At 39.5% G+C, this 14,851-nt stretch overlaps 1 protein-coding gene across 5 annotated transcripts in view; it reads right to left on the bottom strand.

Moving 5' to 3' along the window:
* LOC121509452 (NACHT, LRR and PYD domains-containing protein 7-like) overlaps positions 1 to 12,088 on the bottom strand; it is a 30,566-nt gene extending 18,478 nt beyond the window's left edge. Inside the window, exons 1-6 of one of the 5 annotated variants that reach the window (XM_041786837.1) lie at positions 11,969 to 12,088; positions 9,603 to 9,773; positions 8,130 to 8,240; positions 2,918 to 2,996; positions 2,541 to 2,769; positions 14 to 1,835 (exon numbers count right to left, since the gene is read on the bottom strand). In XM_041786837.1, coding sequence (XP_041642771.1) covers positions 14 to 1,835; positions 2,541 to 2,769; positions 2,918 to 2,996; positions 8,130 to 8,240; positions 9,603 to 9,679 — 2,318 coding nt within the window. In that variant the 5' untranslated portion in view covers positions 9,680 to 9,773; positions 11,969 to 12,088. Of the gene's footprint in view, positions 1 to 13; positions 1,836 to 2,540; positions 2,770 to 2,917; positions 2,997 to 8,129; positions 8,241 to 9,111; positions 9,228 to 9,602; positions 9,774 to 9,873; positions 10,549 to 11,968 lie in introns of those variants that run through there. The other 4 variants (XM_041786840.1, XM_041786839.1, XM_041786836.1 and 1 more) reach the window with 4 other exon arrangements.
* Between the last annotated feature and the right edge of the window lie 2,763 nt (positions 12,089 to 14,851).

Here is a 14,851-nt window from a genome sequence, read left to right as displayed (position 1 = left end):
TGTGTGTACATACACAGCTTTCTTGGAAGCTTTGATCACTGGCAGTAGCTTCAGAAGAGCCTCCTCTGAAGCAGAGTATTTCTTCAGGTCAAACACATCCAGGTCATTTTCTGATGACAGTAAGATGAAGACCAGAGCTGACCACTGAGCAGGAGACAGTTTATCAGAGGAGATACTTCCATATCTCAATGACCACTGGATGTCCTCCACTATGGAGTAATCTTTCAGTTCATTCAGACAGTGGAACAGATTGATGCTTTTCTCTACAGACAGATTCTCACTGAGTTTTGTCTTGATGTACTGGACGGTTTCTGTTTTGGTCTGTGAGCTGCTTCCTGATTCTGATGGCACTGAACTTCCTGTATCATAAAGCAGACCTCGTAGGAGATTCTGACTGGTCTCTAGTGAAAGACCAAGGAGGAAGCGGAGGAACAGGTCCAGGTGTCCGTTTGGACTCTGTAAGGCCTTGTCCACAGCGTTTTGGTAGAGACTTGTCTCTGCAGGTCTAGAGTTTCTTGACATCAGTGAGGTTGTTTGTTCTTCTGCCATCAGATTGACTCCAGTATTGATGAAGGTCAGGTGGACATGAAGAGCAGCCAGAAACTCCTGAACACTCAGATGGATGAAGCTGAACACCTTGTTTGGGTAGACTCCTCTGTCTTCTATAAAGATCTGTGTGAACACTCCTGAGTACACTGAGGCTGCTCTGATATCAATGCCACACTCCATCAGGTCTGGTTCATAGAAGATCAGGTTCCCTTTCTGCAGCTGCTCAAAAGCCAGCTTACCCAGAGACTCGATCATCTTCCTGGTCTCTGGATTCCAGTGTGGATCAATCTCAGCCCCTCCATCATACTTGATGCTCTTCAGTTTGGACTGAACCATCAGGAAGTGGACGTACATCTCAGTCAGGGTCCTAGGCACCTCTCCTCCCTCTCTGGTCTTCAACTCATCCTCCAGAACTGTAGCAGTGATCCAGCAGAAGACCGGGATGTGGCACATGATGAGGAGGCTTCTGGATGTTTTGATGTGGGAGATGATTCTGTCGGCCTGATCCTCATCAGTGAATTTCTTCCTGAAGTACTCCACCTTATGTGGGTCAGTGAACCCTCTGACCTCTGTCACCATGTCAACACACTCAGGAGGGATCTGATTGGCTGCTGCAGGTCTTGTGGTTATCCAGAGACGAGCAGATGGAAGCAGTTTCCCCCTGATGAGGTTTGTCAGCAGCACATCCACTGGTACTGACTGGGTAACATCAGTCAGGATCTCGTTGTTGTGGAAGTCCAGAGGGAGTCGACACTCATCCAGACCATCAAAGATGAACAAAACCTGGAACTCTTCAAACCTGCAGATTCCTGATTCTTTGGTTTCAGTGAAGAAGCGATGAACAAGTTCCACCAAGCTAAACTTATTCTCTTTCAACACATTGAGCTCTCTGAACATGAATGGAAATGTGAACTGGATGTCCTGGTTGGCTTCATCTTCAGCCCAGTCCAGAGTGAACTTCTGTGTTAAGACTGTTTTCCCAATGCCAGCCTCACCCTTTGTCATCACTGTTCTGATTGGTTCATCTCTTCCAGGTAAGGTTTTAAAGATGTCTTCACAACTGATTGTCTTATCTGGTCTGTGTAGTTTCCTGGATGTTGTTTCGATCCGTCTGACCTCGTGTCCATCACTGACTTCTCCAGTCCCTGCCTCAGTAATGTAGAGCTCTGTGTAAATCTGACTTAAAAGATTTTGATTTCCTGCTTTAGTGGTCCCCTCAAAAACACGTTGGTACATCTTCTTCAGGTTAGATTTCAGTCTATGTTGGCACAACGCAGCAAAAGTTCCTGAGTATACAAAAACACATGAACATTATATGTGAATCATGCAGAATGTTTTTCTTTTTATGTATCAGATTTGGCTAGGAAGCACTGCAGGTTAAACATTTTCTCTCTTCACTAAAGGTTTAAAGGGATGCAAATATGAACAGTTCTACAGAAGGGGAAGGCAAAAATTTTCATTGTTGGAACCTTTTGTTCCTCCAACCATTAGTACCTCAGGCTATAGTGCTGGCACTGTTATTTAGTCTGGGGGTTTACTGTGGTTACTACTTCTGATGTTTACCTCCAGCAAATTACACAGAGTAATGTGCAAGAGGCAACACACTTATTACATTATTGCACTGTTACCAGTCATCACCCAGCACCGAGCTGGCTCCTTGTGTCCCACTGGTCTGCACAGTTGACTCCTGGGGGCCAATATTGAGGGTTTAACTAGTTCACTGAGTGCTTATCCTTTCAATCAGCCATAGCTATCATATTACATCAACTCTTTGCTTGTCAATTTCCAATTTAAAGAGGAGTCCAGACCAAATCATAATAAAGCGTCATTTTAGAATATTTCCTTCCCTTTCTATCAGAAAAAAAAGAAGAAAAGAAAAAAAGCATTTTCCGATCTTCTGTAGATTTATGCAATGAATTAACAACAAAGATTAGAAATATACACCCCATTATCCTCAAATCATCATGTTAAATCCATGAACTTCCTCTTACTGCTCTGCAGACGGTCAGCTAGCTCCTCCCTCTTCATTCTCCTCAGGAAGTGCAGAGTGATCTTCAGAACAGCATCTCTACTGCATCTCCTCTGCTTTTCATCCTCACCAGCCAAAACTTTTTTATTCTCATGGTGGCTCTCTAGGAATAGTGGGTAATTTGGGCTCAGAACCTTCTGGAGTCTCTTCAGCTCGCTCCTCACAAATGTGAAAATGTTCTCCTTCAGAGGCTGGAACAGAGTAACACACTAAAATTCAAGTTTAAACTGGCAAAACACATTGTGTGATGCATGTGATGGTCTGGATCTCAATTAGTCAAAAAAATGACAAACCGATAAATCATTCATAATGGAAGGTGATTTTAAAAGTTTTACACACCTTAAATGTGGAGTCCAGGTCTGTTTGACGCTGTTTGTCTGACTGGTCAATGTGTACCTCTGAGTCCTCCTGCTGAACTCTAAGGAGAAAACATCAAGTTTTACAATAATTTATGATGCAACTTACTAAAGTTAGTTTGTCAAGATAGCAAAATGACAAGGTGCGACTTCAGGTGGCTTCCTATTTGCATATGTCACTGGATGAAGGATTAAAAAAAGGGAAGAAGGCAATTAAAAGGTAATCTGTAGGGGTCAAAACATCACAAGATTTCTCATCGCAGAAAAATCCATCTCGCGAGATCAATATTGCGCAGACACTTGGAGCAGCAGCTCTCCTTACTAAAAACAATACCAAACTGGAAACTATAAAAGATCACAAAGATGCCTTGGACACTTTATAATTGTTGGTGGGAGAGCTAATGAAGAAACAGAGCTGATCCATGACCCATTAAGATAACGCTCCAACCCCCACCCCCCCCTCCACGTGCGCTACTCTGGGCCACACATGATCCCCCAATGCATAAGTTCATCATAACGGTCCGAAACAATGAAATGCTGCTCAGAAATGTGCGCAGACTCGCTCATAGTGACGGTATGTTACTTTGTAACTTTGATTCAGTCACTGCTTCGTCATGTCTCCTTCTCATCTCACAGTCTGTCAGTCACACATCCATCAGCTGTGCTATCATCAATCAGAAGCTCAACATGTGTAACGTGCAACAGGTTGCTGTATACTTCAGCAGTAAACTTAGCGAAACAAATTTGGTCTGAATGCCATAGAGTTCATTGTTAGATCCAAAAAGCGAAGTTCTAGCCCCAGTTAAACAATCCCTGTTTGTTTTCTGCAGAGGTGTCAAAAGTATTCACATTCATTACTCAAGTAGAAGTATAGATACTAGGGTTTAAAAAGACTTCTGTAGAAATTGAAGTATCAACTCAAGCTTTTTACTCAAGTAAAAGCGCAAAAGTACTGGTTTCAAAACTACTTAAAGTATAAAAGTAAAAGTAATGTAAGGGGGAAAAAATGCCATTAAGGACAAAAGCTTAGGCCGTGCCACAGGGGCCTATAGTGCACTACCCCACCTCCCCAAAAAAACATTTTTCTAAAGGCCATAATGAATATAATGTTATATTAAAATGCTAATGTTGAAAGATTTGGGATGCACCTGTTTCAGCCATATTTATGCCCATTAAAAATGAATGCATTTTAGTACAATGCAAATACATTCAAGAACCATATATGTGTAGTACTGAGCATTAACATGTGTTTCATGGAGCAGAAGATATGATGACGAGTTGCCTCAAAGTAGCCTATTGTAATGGTAAAAAAAATATGCAAACTTCAGAGGCATGTTATCAATTGCCTTTATTGGAATGTAAATGTACGTCCAAGCATCAAGCACCCACACACATTCAAGACCCGGAACAGCTGGTGTTGACCAATAGTGTCTTACTCAACACGAAGGCTAGATTGCTTCAAACTAATCTAGGCTAGCCAAAATTTTTGATTACTTTATTAAGACACTATCACAACACATGCATAAATGTAAGTAAGAAACTTGGAGGACCGCAATGCACCATAACAAATCCATAACAAATCACCAGTCCCCAGCTGATGGTGCCAACCGAACTTTTGTTAGTGATTTGTTAGTGATTCACTCTATCCAGATGGCGCGATTTATCTGGATAGGTTTTTGTGTATGTGTGTGTATGTGTGTGTGTGTGTTTGGTTTTTGAACGATGACAAGCCAGAATGAAATCAAGCTGAAATGAAATAGGAGTAACAAGGCTATTTTTAAAATGTAAGGAGCAGAAGTAAAAAGTCGGCTGAAAAATAATTACACCAGTAAAGTAAAGACACCCAAAATATCTACTTAAGGTAACAAAGTATTTGTACTTTGTTACTTGACACCTCTGGTTGTCTGACAGCAGACAGAGCAGAGACACACACTTGCTCACCAATGCACACACATTAACATTCATGCTCATCTGTGCGTCGTGTCCAACACTGTCAAAGCTCATATGAGAAAAAAGACCACACAAAGATAAAATAATCTATTTATCTAAATTACAGCAAACGTGTTATTGACAGAAAGATTTATTTTGAGTGTTTTAAATATGGATGTCCTTAAAGAGGATGAGAAATTGTATGATTTTACTGATGCAGCTCTTTAGATTTCACTCTGTTGTAGACAGTTTTTAAAGTAGACTACTTTTAAAATAATCTAAATGCTTTTATTATATATATATATATATATATATAATTAAATATTATTGTAATTGTAGCAATGAGTGCATAGTGTTGTAAAATAGTGATGTGGTTGACTGGTAAAATGAAAGGCTTAATGTGGAGAGCATAAAAAATAAAGTTTGAGTCACACAATTGATAGCCTATTTAGTACAAAAGAAAGTACAAAAGAATTTAGTTTAAAGATTCCTGAATAGACCTGAATGCTTTGCGATTATGACTTTCAGCCATTAAAGGACATATTATCCACCCATGTATTTTTTTCAAAAATTAAAACAAAAGTGTAAAATCTTGTCTCATCTTGTGTCTTGTGGGCCCAAATCTTCTATAAGCTTCTTCTATATTCTTCTATAAGCGTCTCATCACACTCCTAGTAATCAGGTATGTTGGACAGAAACGCTTGAATGCTACAGGGAGACAGGAGATGTGGGAAAGTGGGGAAGACATGCAAAAAAAAAAACAGCCCCAAGACTTGGATTTGATCCTGTAATCAGTGTCTCAAGGACTGTGGCATTTTCATTGGCATCTACCCACTGAGCTTAACCAGCACCTGACTCGTGTGCATGTTTTAATGGTGTTTTTGCATGTGGAAGTGGGAGTGCATATCGTGCACTGAGCTGATTTTCTTTTTTTCATTTTGAGGGCATTTATTTGAGAGATAGGACATCATATAATATCTGAAGCTGGGAAAAGAGAGTGGGGCGTGACACATGGGAAAGGAGCCACAAACCAGACTTGAACTGCAGGGGTGTTATGCAAGCCAACGTTTTTGGGGGACTAAGTTAGAATGCTGGTCTAGAGGGTCTGCCTTGGAAAACAAGGAAGGAATTATGCTCTTTTTATGCAATTTGAAACATATATACTCAACAGCATGAGGGGTATTATTTTCTAAAGAAATTTTATTTCTATGTCCCTCTGATATTTCTGTGTCTCCACAGACATTCTAAGGATGGTTTAGGTTTTAAGAAAGGATGGTTAAGGTTTTTCTAGCTTTGATTATTGAGATCAATTCCCTGTACTCCCCCTGACGCCAAAGTCAGACTGACTTCACCTGACACAGTGGCCTGACAAGTTCTAGTTAATTCAACAGATGTTGCTGTTAAAATCATCATCACATTGTCATTTTTATTAAGCCTACATGTTTACCTGCCTTCCTCAGATCAGTACCTTTACCTCCTTGTTGACGTCACCATCACATCCACCTCTGATTGGTCTGAGGCTTGCTCCAAGTGGAAATGCTCTCATACAGTAATAAAGAGGAATTTAAACCATAATTTTATCAAGTAAGACAACATGAGTTTTTAGGGAGCAAGATGTATTTATTTATCTTACTAAAATAACCTTCCTCCTGTGTTTTCATCCTTTACACCCAGTGCTTCTTTATGTTTTTTCAGAGGAAGATATTTCACTGATCCTGACCAGAAAATATCACATATGTCTTTTCTTTCTGATTGTTGAGAAAACTATCTGTGGCCATTCGACAGCCTAAAGGATTCACTCAGCTCTGAAATCACTTAATCAAACAAGAAACTGTTACCAACTAGCTAGGCAGAGGGCTAAACCAAGCAAAATGGGGATAATTAATGTATTTAATGTGTGCAAAACAATGCAAAACTTGTTATATTTCATATTTATTTAAAAAACAAAACAAACAAAAAAACAAATAATACTAAGATTTGGGTGAAAAACTAATGTCTTCAAAAATCTTGGGTAGCTTGAATGGGCATGCGGCTCCAGTTGAACTGGGTCTGCCTGCATCAAGGACAACAGCATCTATACATGGTGTGTGCAGACATAACCACAAGGCCATCAGTACCCCAGTCAAGGTTTTTTTTTTTTTGTAGTGGGGACATCATGTGCAAATTGCAGAGTATTTCAAGCTATGTAGTTTTGCATAAGAGTTAATTACAGTTCTTTCAGTTGGTGATAGAGTGCTGACCCTGCTCAGTGAGCGTTCCCTGATGAATCCTAAAAAGTACTCAGAAGCATAGCAGCATCCAAGTGAGGGTTACAAGCATTATAGACGTAAAATGGAAAACTGTTCTGTGGTCAGATTAATCCAAATTTTAAATTCTTTTTGGGAACCATGCTGTGTCCTGTGAACTAAAGAGGAGAGGGACCATCCAACTTGTTATCAGTACACAGTTCTAAAGCCTGCATCTCTGATGGTATGGAGTTGCATTAGTGCCTATAGCTAGGCAGCTTACACATCTGGAAAGGAACTATCAATGCTGAAAAGTAGATAGAGGTGCTCCCATCCAGACAACATCTCTATGGGGAAGTACTTGACTATTTCAGCAAGACGATGCTTAACCACATCCATCACAACAGCATGGCTTCACAGTAGAAGAGAGCGGGTCCTGAACTGGCCTGCCTGAAGTCCACACCTTTCACCAATAGAAAAGATTTGGAGCATCAGAAAAAGAAAAATTCTGCGGAGAAGACCCAGGACTGTTTACCAGTTAGAATCCTACATCAGACAAGAATGGGACAACATTCTTCTCCCAACACTCTAGCAACTGGTCTACTCACTTCCAAGACGTTTACAGACTGTTGTTAAAAGAAGAGGGTATGCTGCACAATGGTAAACATGGCCCTGTCTCTACTTGTTTGATATGTATCGCTGCCTCAAAATTCAAAATGAGCTAATATTTTTCATTAATGGTAAGATGTCCCAGTTATAGTGTCTCATAATGTTGCTTATGCTATACTGTGAATTTAATATGGGTTTATGAAACTTGTCCCACTTGTATACAGTGGCTCCAGCACCCAAGGGCATGTGATCCTGTGCAGGAGATGAATACTGATAGCCACTCTAAGCAGCCTTCACCATCAGCATGTGAATGGGTAAGTGTGACCTGTGGTGTGAAAGCACTATGAGTTCTCAGACGACTAGAAAAGTGGTATACAAACTCAATTCCATTTATCAGTGAAGGTCTGGGCCAAAACATGAGTCAATTCTCACCTTCCATCAGCAGGATATTCATCTTTTAAGTCAACAGAGAGTTCCTTAGACTGGCCACTGTTCATGATGACACTGCTGGGTCCAGGAGAGTCTGATCTCTGCTCATTATTCCTGATACAAACAAAAAAAATTGCTACCATTACTGTCGGCTGATTTTCAGCAGCAAAGCTGTAAATGTCACAGTGTACAAGTGCTGAGATGTGATAAATGCAAAGGAGCAGAGGTGGGTAGTAAAGCATTACATTTACTCCTTTCCATATACTTGAGTATTTTTTTTTTTTTTTTAATCCTACTTCTGAGAGTAGTTTTAGAGTGGAGTACTTTTTACTCCTACTATGTTACATTTGTGATTAAAAAAAAACTATACTTTTACTCCGATACATTGGACATGTACTGGTCGCTACTTTTACTTGTCTATAATGTTTTTTTTTTACACTCAGCTGAGTTCTCACAGCAGCGTGAGGTAAAATCCTCAACACCACAGAGTAAACAGAGGAGTGACCCCTCCCCCTTAACTACCAACGGTTGGAGATAATGGCTGAAGATGTAATACCAAGTGGCAACCTCCGAATCCTGAAAAATTAAGCCAATGCGGAAGTGCAAAAAACTGCTATACCACAAGTGTCCACTTGAGGCTGGCTGCAGGAACACCGGAGGTCCTGTCTGAACACCTGTTAAACAGCCGGTTGTTACACTAGAAATAAGCTGGTTGACAGGCTGGTTCAAAAAAGCAAACACATTATTCTCTGTGCACCTGCCGCTTTATCAGTTCATTGCTGTCTTGTCATTCCTTGTGTCATAAAGTTTTCCCTGTGGATTTTTACTTGGATTTCTCTGTAATCTTTGTGGCTTCTTTTTTATTCTTGTGTAATGACTTTTGTTGGCTTGGACATTTGAAGTAACCTCCTGTATTTGTCTTTTTGATTGTTTGAATAAATCCTTTGGATGTTGTTGGGCATTGTTTCTTTTTTTTTTTTTTTACCTGTGTATGCATCCTAAATATTTGACAATTCTGCAAATCTGACAGCCTCCTCCCATGAGATCGTGGCCCCACTTGCATTTCCAGGTCAAGTGGTGACCAAGTGGCAACCTCCGGTCCTAGATAGATAGATAGATAAAATCTTACATTGACAGCTGGAATTTAAAGAAATGGACACTATGATTCCTGTAAGTGTTTGTGTTGGTGTCCGGCTGTGCAGTACACATTACTACCCCTGAATAATATGTTGTAATGCAATATGTTTTAATAAACTGCACAAAATGAAGTTACTTAAGAAGTTACTCACTACTTGACTTGTCTTTTAATAAGGTACTGTTTTTTTTAATCTTACTCAAGTACTTATTTTTGAGTACTTTTACTTCTTTTGAGAAATTATTATTGTTAAGTAACAGTACTTTTACTCCAGTACTGTAACTGTGTACTCTACCCACCACTGCAAAGGAGTCATGAACAGTTAGAGACCATCATCTCACCCCAGAGCCTCATGTTCTTCACATCGAGAAATTTTAAAGGGAGGGGCACCCTCCTCTGAGTCTTCACATCGTTTCATAGCAGAGCACCCCCTGCTGCAAAAAACAACAGCAGCACTGATGGAGGTCAGCAGCAACTGAAGTCACGTCCAGTCACAGATTTTGTGTCTTCAGCTGTGGAGGAAACAGAAAGAATATGTTGCTGATTCACCTTCATTAACCAATCACTGTCACACTCAAATTCAAAATACTCCATGTATGCATCGATGCCCACTTGAAAGAGTACTCTCAAGCAAGTTGCTTCCTCTCTGGTCAGTCATCCTCTTCCAGTGTATGTTGGCCTCCGCCATGGCTGCAAACAAATTTCTGTTTGAAATCTTCATGGACAGGATAACGAGGTGCAGCAGAGGGAAAAGGGTTTTCAGTTGGGTAACCTCAGAATTCTGTCTCTACTTTTTACAGAGGTTCTGCAGGCTTCTTCAGCCAGGGACTTCCAGCAGGCACTGGAATGGTTTGTGGCTGAGTGTGAAGCGGTCGGCATGTGGGTCAACACCTCCAAGTCACATGCCATGGCTCTCTGCTAGAAAACAGTGGATTGGTCCCTCCAGGTGGGGAGGGTGTCTCTGGCCCAAGTGAAAGAGTTCAAGTATCTTAGAGTCTGGTTCACAAATGAGGGTAGAATGGACCACAAGATTGACAGGTGGATTGATGCAGCATTGGCAGTATTGCAGACAGTTTTCTGGAAGGATTATATATCTCATCTGGCCTCGGAATCTCTCAGGAAGAGCTGGAAAAAATTTTGCTGGGGAAAGGGATGTCTGGGTTGACTTGGAGAGAAATGGATGGATCAGTGTCATTATTCTCTGTGCAACTGCCACTTTGTCAGTTCATTGCTGTCTTGCCATTCCTTGTGTCATAAAGTTTTCCCTGTGGATTTTTACTTGGACATTTGAAGTAACCTCCTGTATTTGTCTTTTTGATTGTTTGAATAAATCCTTTGGATGTTGTTGGGCATTGTTTCTTTTTTTTTTTTTTAATCTGTGTATACATCCTAAATATTTGACAATTCTGCAAATCTGACAGCCTCCTCCCATGAGATCGTGGCCCCACTTGCATTTCCAGGTCAAGTGGTGACCAAGCGGCAACCTCCGGTCCTACAAAAATGAAGCCAATGTGGAAGTGCAAGAAATTGCAATAGCTACCGCGTGTCCACTTGAGGCTGGCAAGAGGAACACCAGAAGATCCATCTGGAAACCTGTTAAACAGCTGGTTTTTACACTAGAAATTAACTGGTTTACAGTCTGGTTCAAAAAACCCCAACGTGTCTCATTAGCTAGTGTCTTATTGCGCTCCCACTGTACACGGGGTGAATTTTTTAATACCACTATCATTTTGATTAATTAGGATAAACCTCATTTCATGGTGATTGGCACATCTCATTTGATTGACAGATAGCTTGACAGGCAGAGGCTACTTTTCTGTCAACCAGAATGCTAGCTAGCAGGCTGACAGGAAGTTACGCTTAGTGGGTGGGTTGTTCGATTGAGATCGCTATTTCAATATGGAAGTCTCTGAGGATTGGCTTCAAGAGCTGTTTGAGTCCGCCTATTGTAAGCAGACAGCTGACGTCACACAGGGTTTGTCCAATTCTTTCTACAGTCTATGGTGGTGACTAGATGCACTGATAGGCTACACTCACCTCCAGTATTTACTTCATCTTTTAAACTTAGTGCTTTTGTTCATTCAAACTGGTCTCCGTAAGTTGTAGTTACTAAACTGTAAAATAACATTTTGGTTTTGTGGATGAATTTCTCATAAAAGAGAAAAGCTTTAAAATGTATCCCTCCTGGTTCACACTTCAGACAGTCTCAGAATGTATTCATGAATAGCTCACAGCATAAACCAGAAGCTATTATTAACAGCTTTTCCCTCTCTTGGGAAATTTACTGAACCGACACAACATGGAGGATTTTGCTGCAGTGAAATAGGAAGACATTACATGTTTGTGCTAACAAAGCTAAGGAGTTATTGCTAACAAAAAGAAATCTGTTGATTTGCTTACAGGAAGAAGTTAAACTGATAACTGTGTGACTTGCTTCTATTGTTCTAATATTTTGGAGATTTTTCATTAACTCTGAAAAGTCAGTTTAATGGTTAAAGCTTACGTTTGATGTTTAAGGTAAAGTCTCTCCTCTACTATACGTCCTGTTAGCATTAGCACTGTTAGCTGCAGATATTAAACAAGCAGATCTCTCTTTATTGAGTGGAGGAAGTCTCATGAGCCTGGTAGCTAACTTTAAGCTCACATCTGCTTTACACCTTAATAAATCAAACTGAAAGCCTTTAACTCAATGAAAATAGTCTCTTACCAAATGTTTAACGCAGAGAACAGAGCTGTGTCATGAAGGGGGGACAGTGGAAGTAAAAACTCCTACCTACAGGAAATACCCCAGTCTGCTTATCGCCATGAAACAGGCTATAACAGCCACACCCTCCGTTTCCTTTGAAAGGAAGCTGGTTGTTTATTTTTATGCATCTCATTAATTTTACACCCGTTTGTGCCCATTTTAACCAATATGGCTCATTTCATACATGAGGCTATAAAAATATTATACAATAATGTTTTTTTCAAACTTTTTTTGAAAAATTTTCAACCAATCCATCCCCCTAAAATTAAATATCACAAATTCATAAGTTTTGAAAATTTTAACCCCTTACTGGCCAGGTTATTTTTAATATACAACATACGAAGTAAAAACAAAAATTTTGGTTAACAGAGCCTGGTATATGCCAATGATTTTCAGAATCACTTGTGTTCATGCATCGTTATTTTTTTATGCAATTCTAAATGTAAAAAAATCCCCTACTGTATTAGTCCCTATTAAGCCAAAATGGCTTATTCATACACACGGCCATAAAAATATTATAGATCAATAGCTCTTTTTTTTAAAGTTATTTTCTTCAAGTAACATCTCTTTTTATAATAAAATTTTAAATGACTAATTTTGACATTTTTTTTTACCCTTTATTGAACAGGTTCTATGTTACCCTGGTGTTCTAGATGAACAAAAGTGAAAATAAAATAGTTTTCAATATACTGCGTGCGAGTCAATAGTTTTTGTGGTTATCAGAGTATGTTAAATGTCAATGATTTTCAGAAACATTCTTCATGCATTGTTATTGGTTTTTTTTTTTTTGCAATTCAAAATGTAAACTAGGGCTGCAAGCAGCACTGAACGTGCCCTAACCCACCTTCGGGCATTTTGAGGTGTTGCGCATGTCAGGTTGTGGCATGGTCAATGGGGCCAGCTGCAGTGATTTCTTTCTAACAGCCATCATCTCATGTCTTTTAGCGACAGCATTAAGTGAGAGAACACAGTGAAAATGGGATGTTGAGTGGCTGAGCATAATGCAGGGAGTACCTCATATTACGAATGGTTGAGACCACAGTGAACATGTATTCGTGGTATAAGACATTGTCAAAGAGGGAATCTGATTTAATTTGCTTTAATAATTAATGTTACCTTATGTATCCGAGAAGTGCATGTGACACAAATGTTCTACTTTGGTCGTGGGTTTCCCCCCATGCTTTGCAGGTTTGTCAAATGTTAAAAGAATGGATCGATTTTTGGGGTGCCTGAACCAGCTATACTAATTTTATGCTTGAACCCTATTGTAGAAATCACTATGAAGTGCCTTACATCATTTAAATCAGGAAGACTTTGAATTTGTAGCTGCACAAATTAAAAGTTACAATTTTACATGTTATCAGTGTTAGAATGGATAAGTATAGCAGCATTAAAATAGAAAAACACAAGTAGATTGTGATTACATTTCAACTGGAATATAACCCAAGAAACTATGCATATTTATTTATATTAAGTATATTGTCTTAAGCAGTTTTTTTCTGAAAAGCAGTTTTTTTCTATGATTTCTTCCACTGAACATTTAGAATAGTGCTAACTTTGAAAGCTAATTTTGATTACAGTCTTTGTGTTAAAGGGTTTAATACTGATTGGTTTATATAAAAATAGTTTTAGTCCCGTTTACTCATTTCAAACCTTTTTTAATTCCCCTCTAGTTTTAGTCACTAAACAGAAAACAGCATTTTGGTCCAGTTATGTCCATAATAAATGATTACGTTTGGGTCAAACTTTAAGTCAAACCATTTATTCTCTTTGCCTAAATCTGTGACCAAGTCACTGTTTATTCTATACACCCTATCCTGGGATCCCTGCTTTCTACAGCTGAGAAACAGAGGAGATGTTGTGTGGAGTTATGCCATACCATACACATCAGTTCTTTGTTTCTGTCTTCAACTGCATCAAGACTGTTTCATTGTTGCGTTATGTTATTTCAAAATTTCAGTCAAATCTGCAGCAGCATTGAACTCCTTTCTCTGCTGACCTCATGTCTGCCAATATTCATGCCAAAAATAACTGTGTTTTTAAGCATTTCAAAAGCAACCTCCTTATTCATGACTTATTATGCTTTGCCATGCTTACAGATGTGTAATGTAAACAGATAAAAATGTATAATATGCATAGACAGAGATGTGCCCAAGTTTGTTTCATCATTTCCTTTATTGCATTTATATTTCCTCTGAGTTTGTCATTCTATCTCGTATTCATGGACATAACATAGACATAAACTTTGTAATGTGTTGTCTGCTCTGTGCAATTTGGCCCTGTCCCAAATTGTGGTGCAGTATTTTTAATCATCACAAGATGGCAGCATAGCCTTAATTTTGGTTTCATTAAAGGGGAACAAATGCAAAAATCCCTTTTTCTGGCTTTTCTAACAAAAATATGTGCCCTAACCCTGTCCACAATCCCCTCAAGTACCAGAAAAATCTATTCCCTTTGTTTCCCCACCTTTCAGAAAATGTGTGCTGAAACAAGCTGTTCTCAGATTTTTCCCTCATGACCTAATGAGGGGAGTAAGCACTGCCCCCCTGTGTTTGATTGGCCCTCCCCGTTTGGAAGAAAGTTCCACCCTCATCTCCTGATCTTCGTCTTAACTGCCATCTGATATGCTTAATAGCTCCGTGGGTTACCCTGCTGACTATCATCTGAGAAATTCATGGTTCAAATCCCAGTCAGGCCCTTAACTTTGGATAAAAGTGTCCGTAACATTGTAACATCAGGAGTGCCACATGAATTTCCTGAAAGGGGTGTGGTCAGGGGTGGAGTCAGACAGCTCATTAAAATTAACAGACACAGAAATGACTTGTCCTGAGCAGGGCTGAAACA

The sequence above is a fragment of the Cheilinus undulatus genome, linkage group 5, assembly GCF_018320785.1.
Source record: "Cheilinus undulatus linkage group 5, ASM1832078v1, whole genome shotgun sequence".
Lineage (NCBI taxonomy): Eukaryota > Metazoa > Chordata > Actinopteri > Labriformes > Labridae > Cheilinus > Cheilinus undulatus.
Note: the sequence above shows the minus strand (reverse complement) of the source record. Positions and strands in the feature narration are given on the sequence as shown.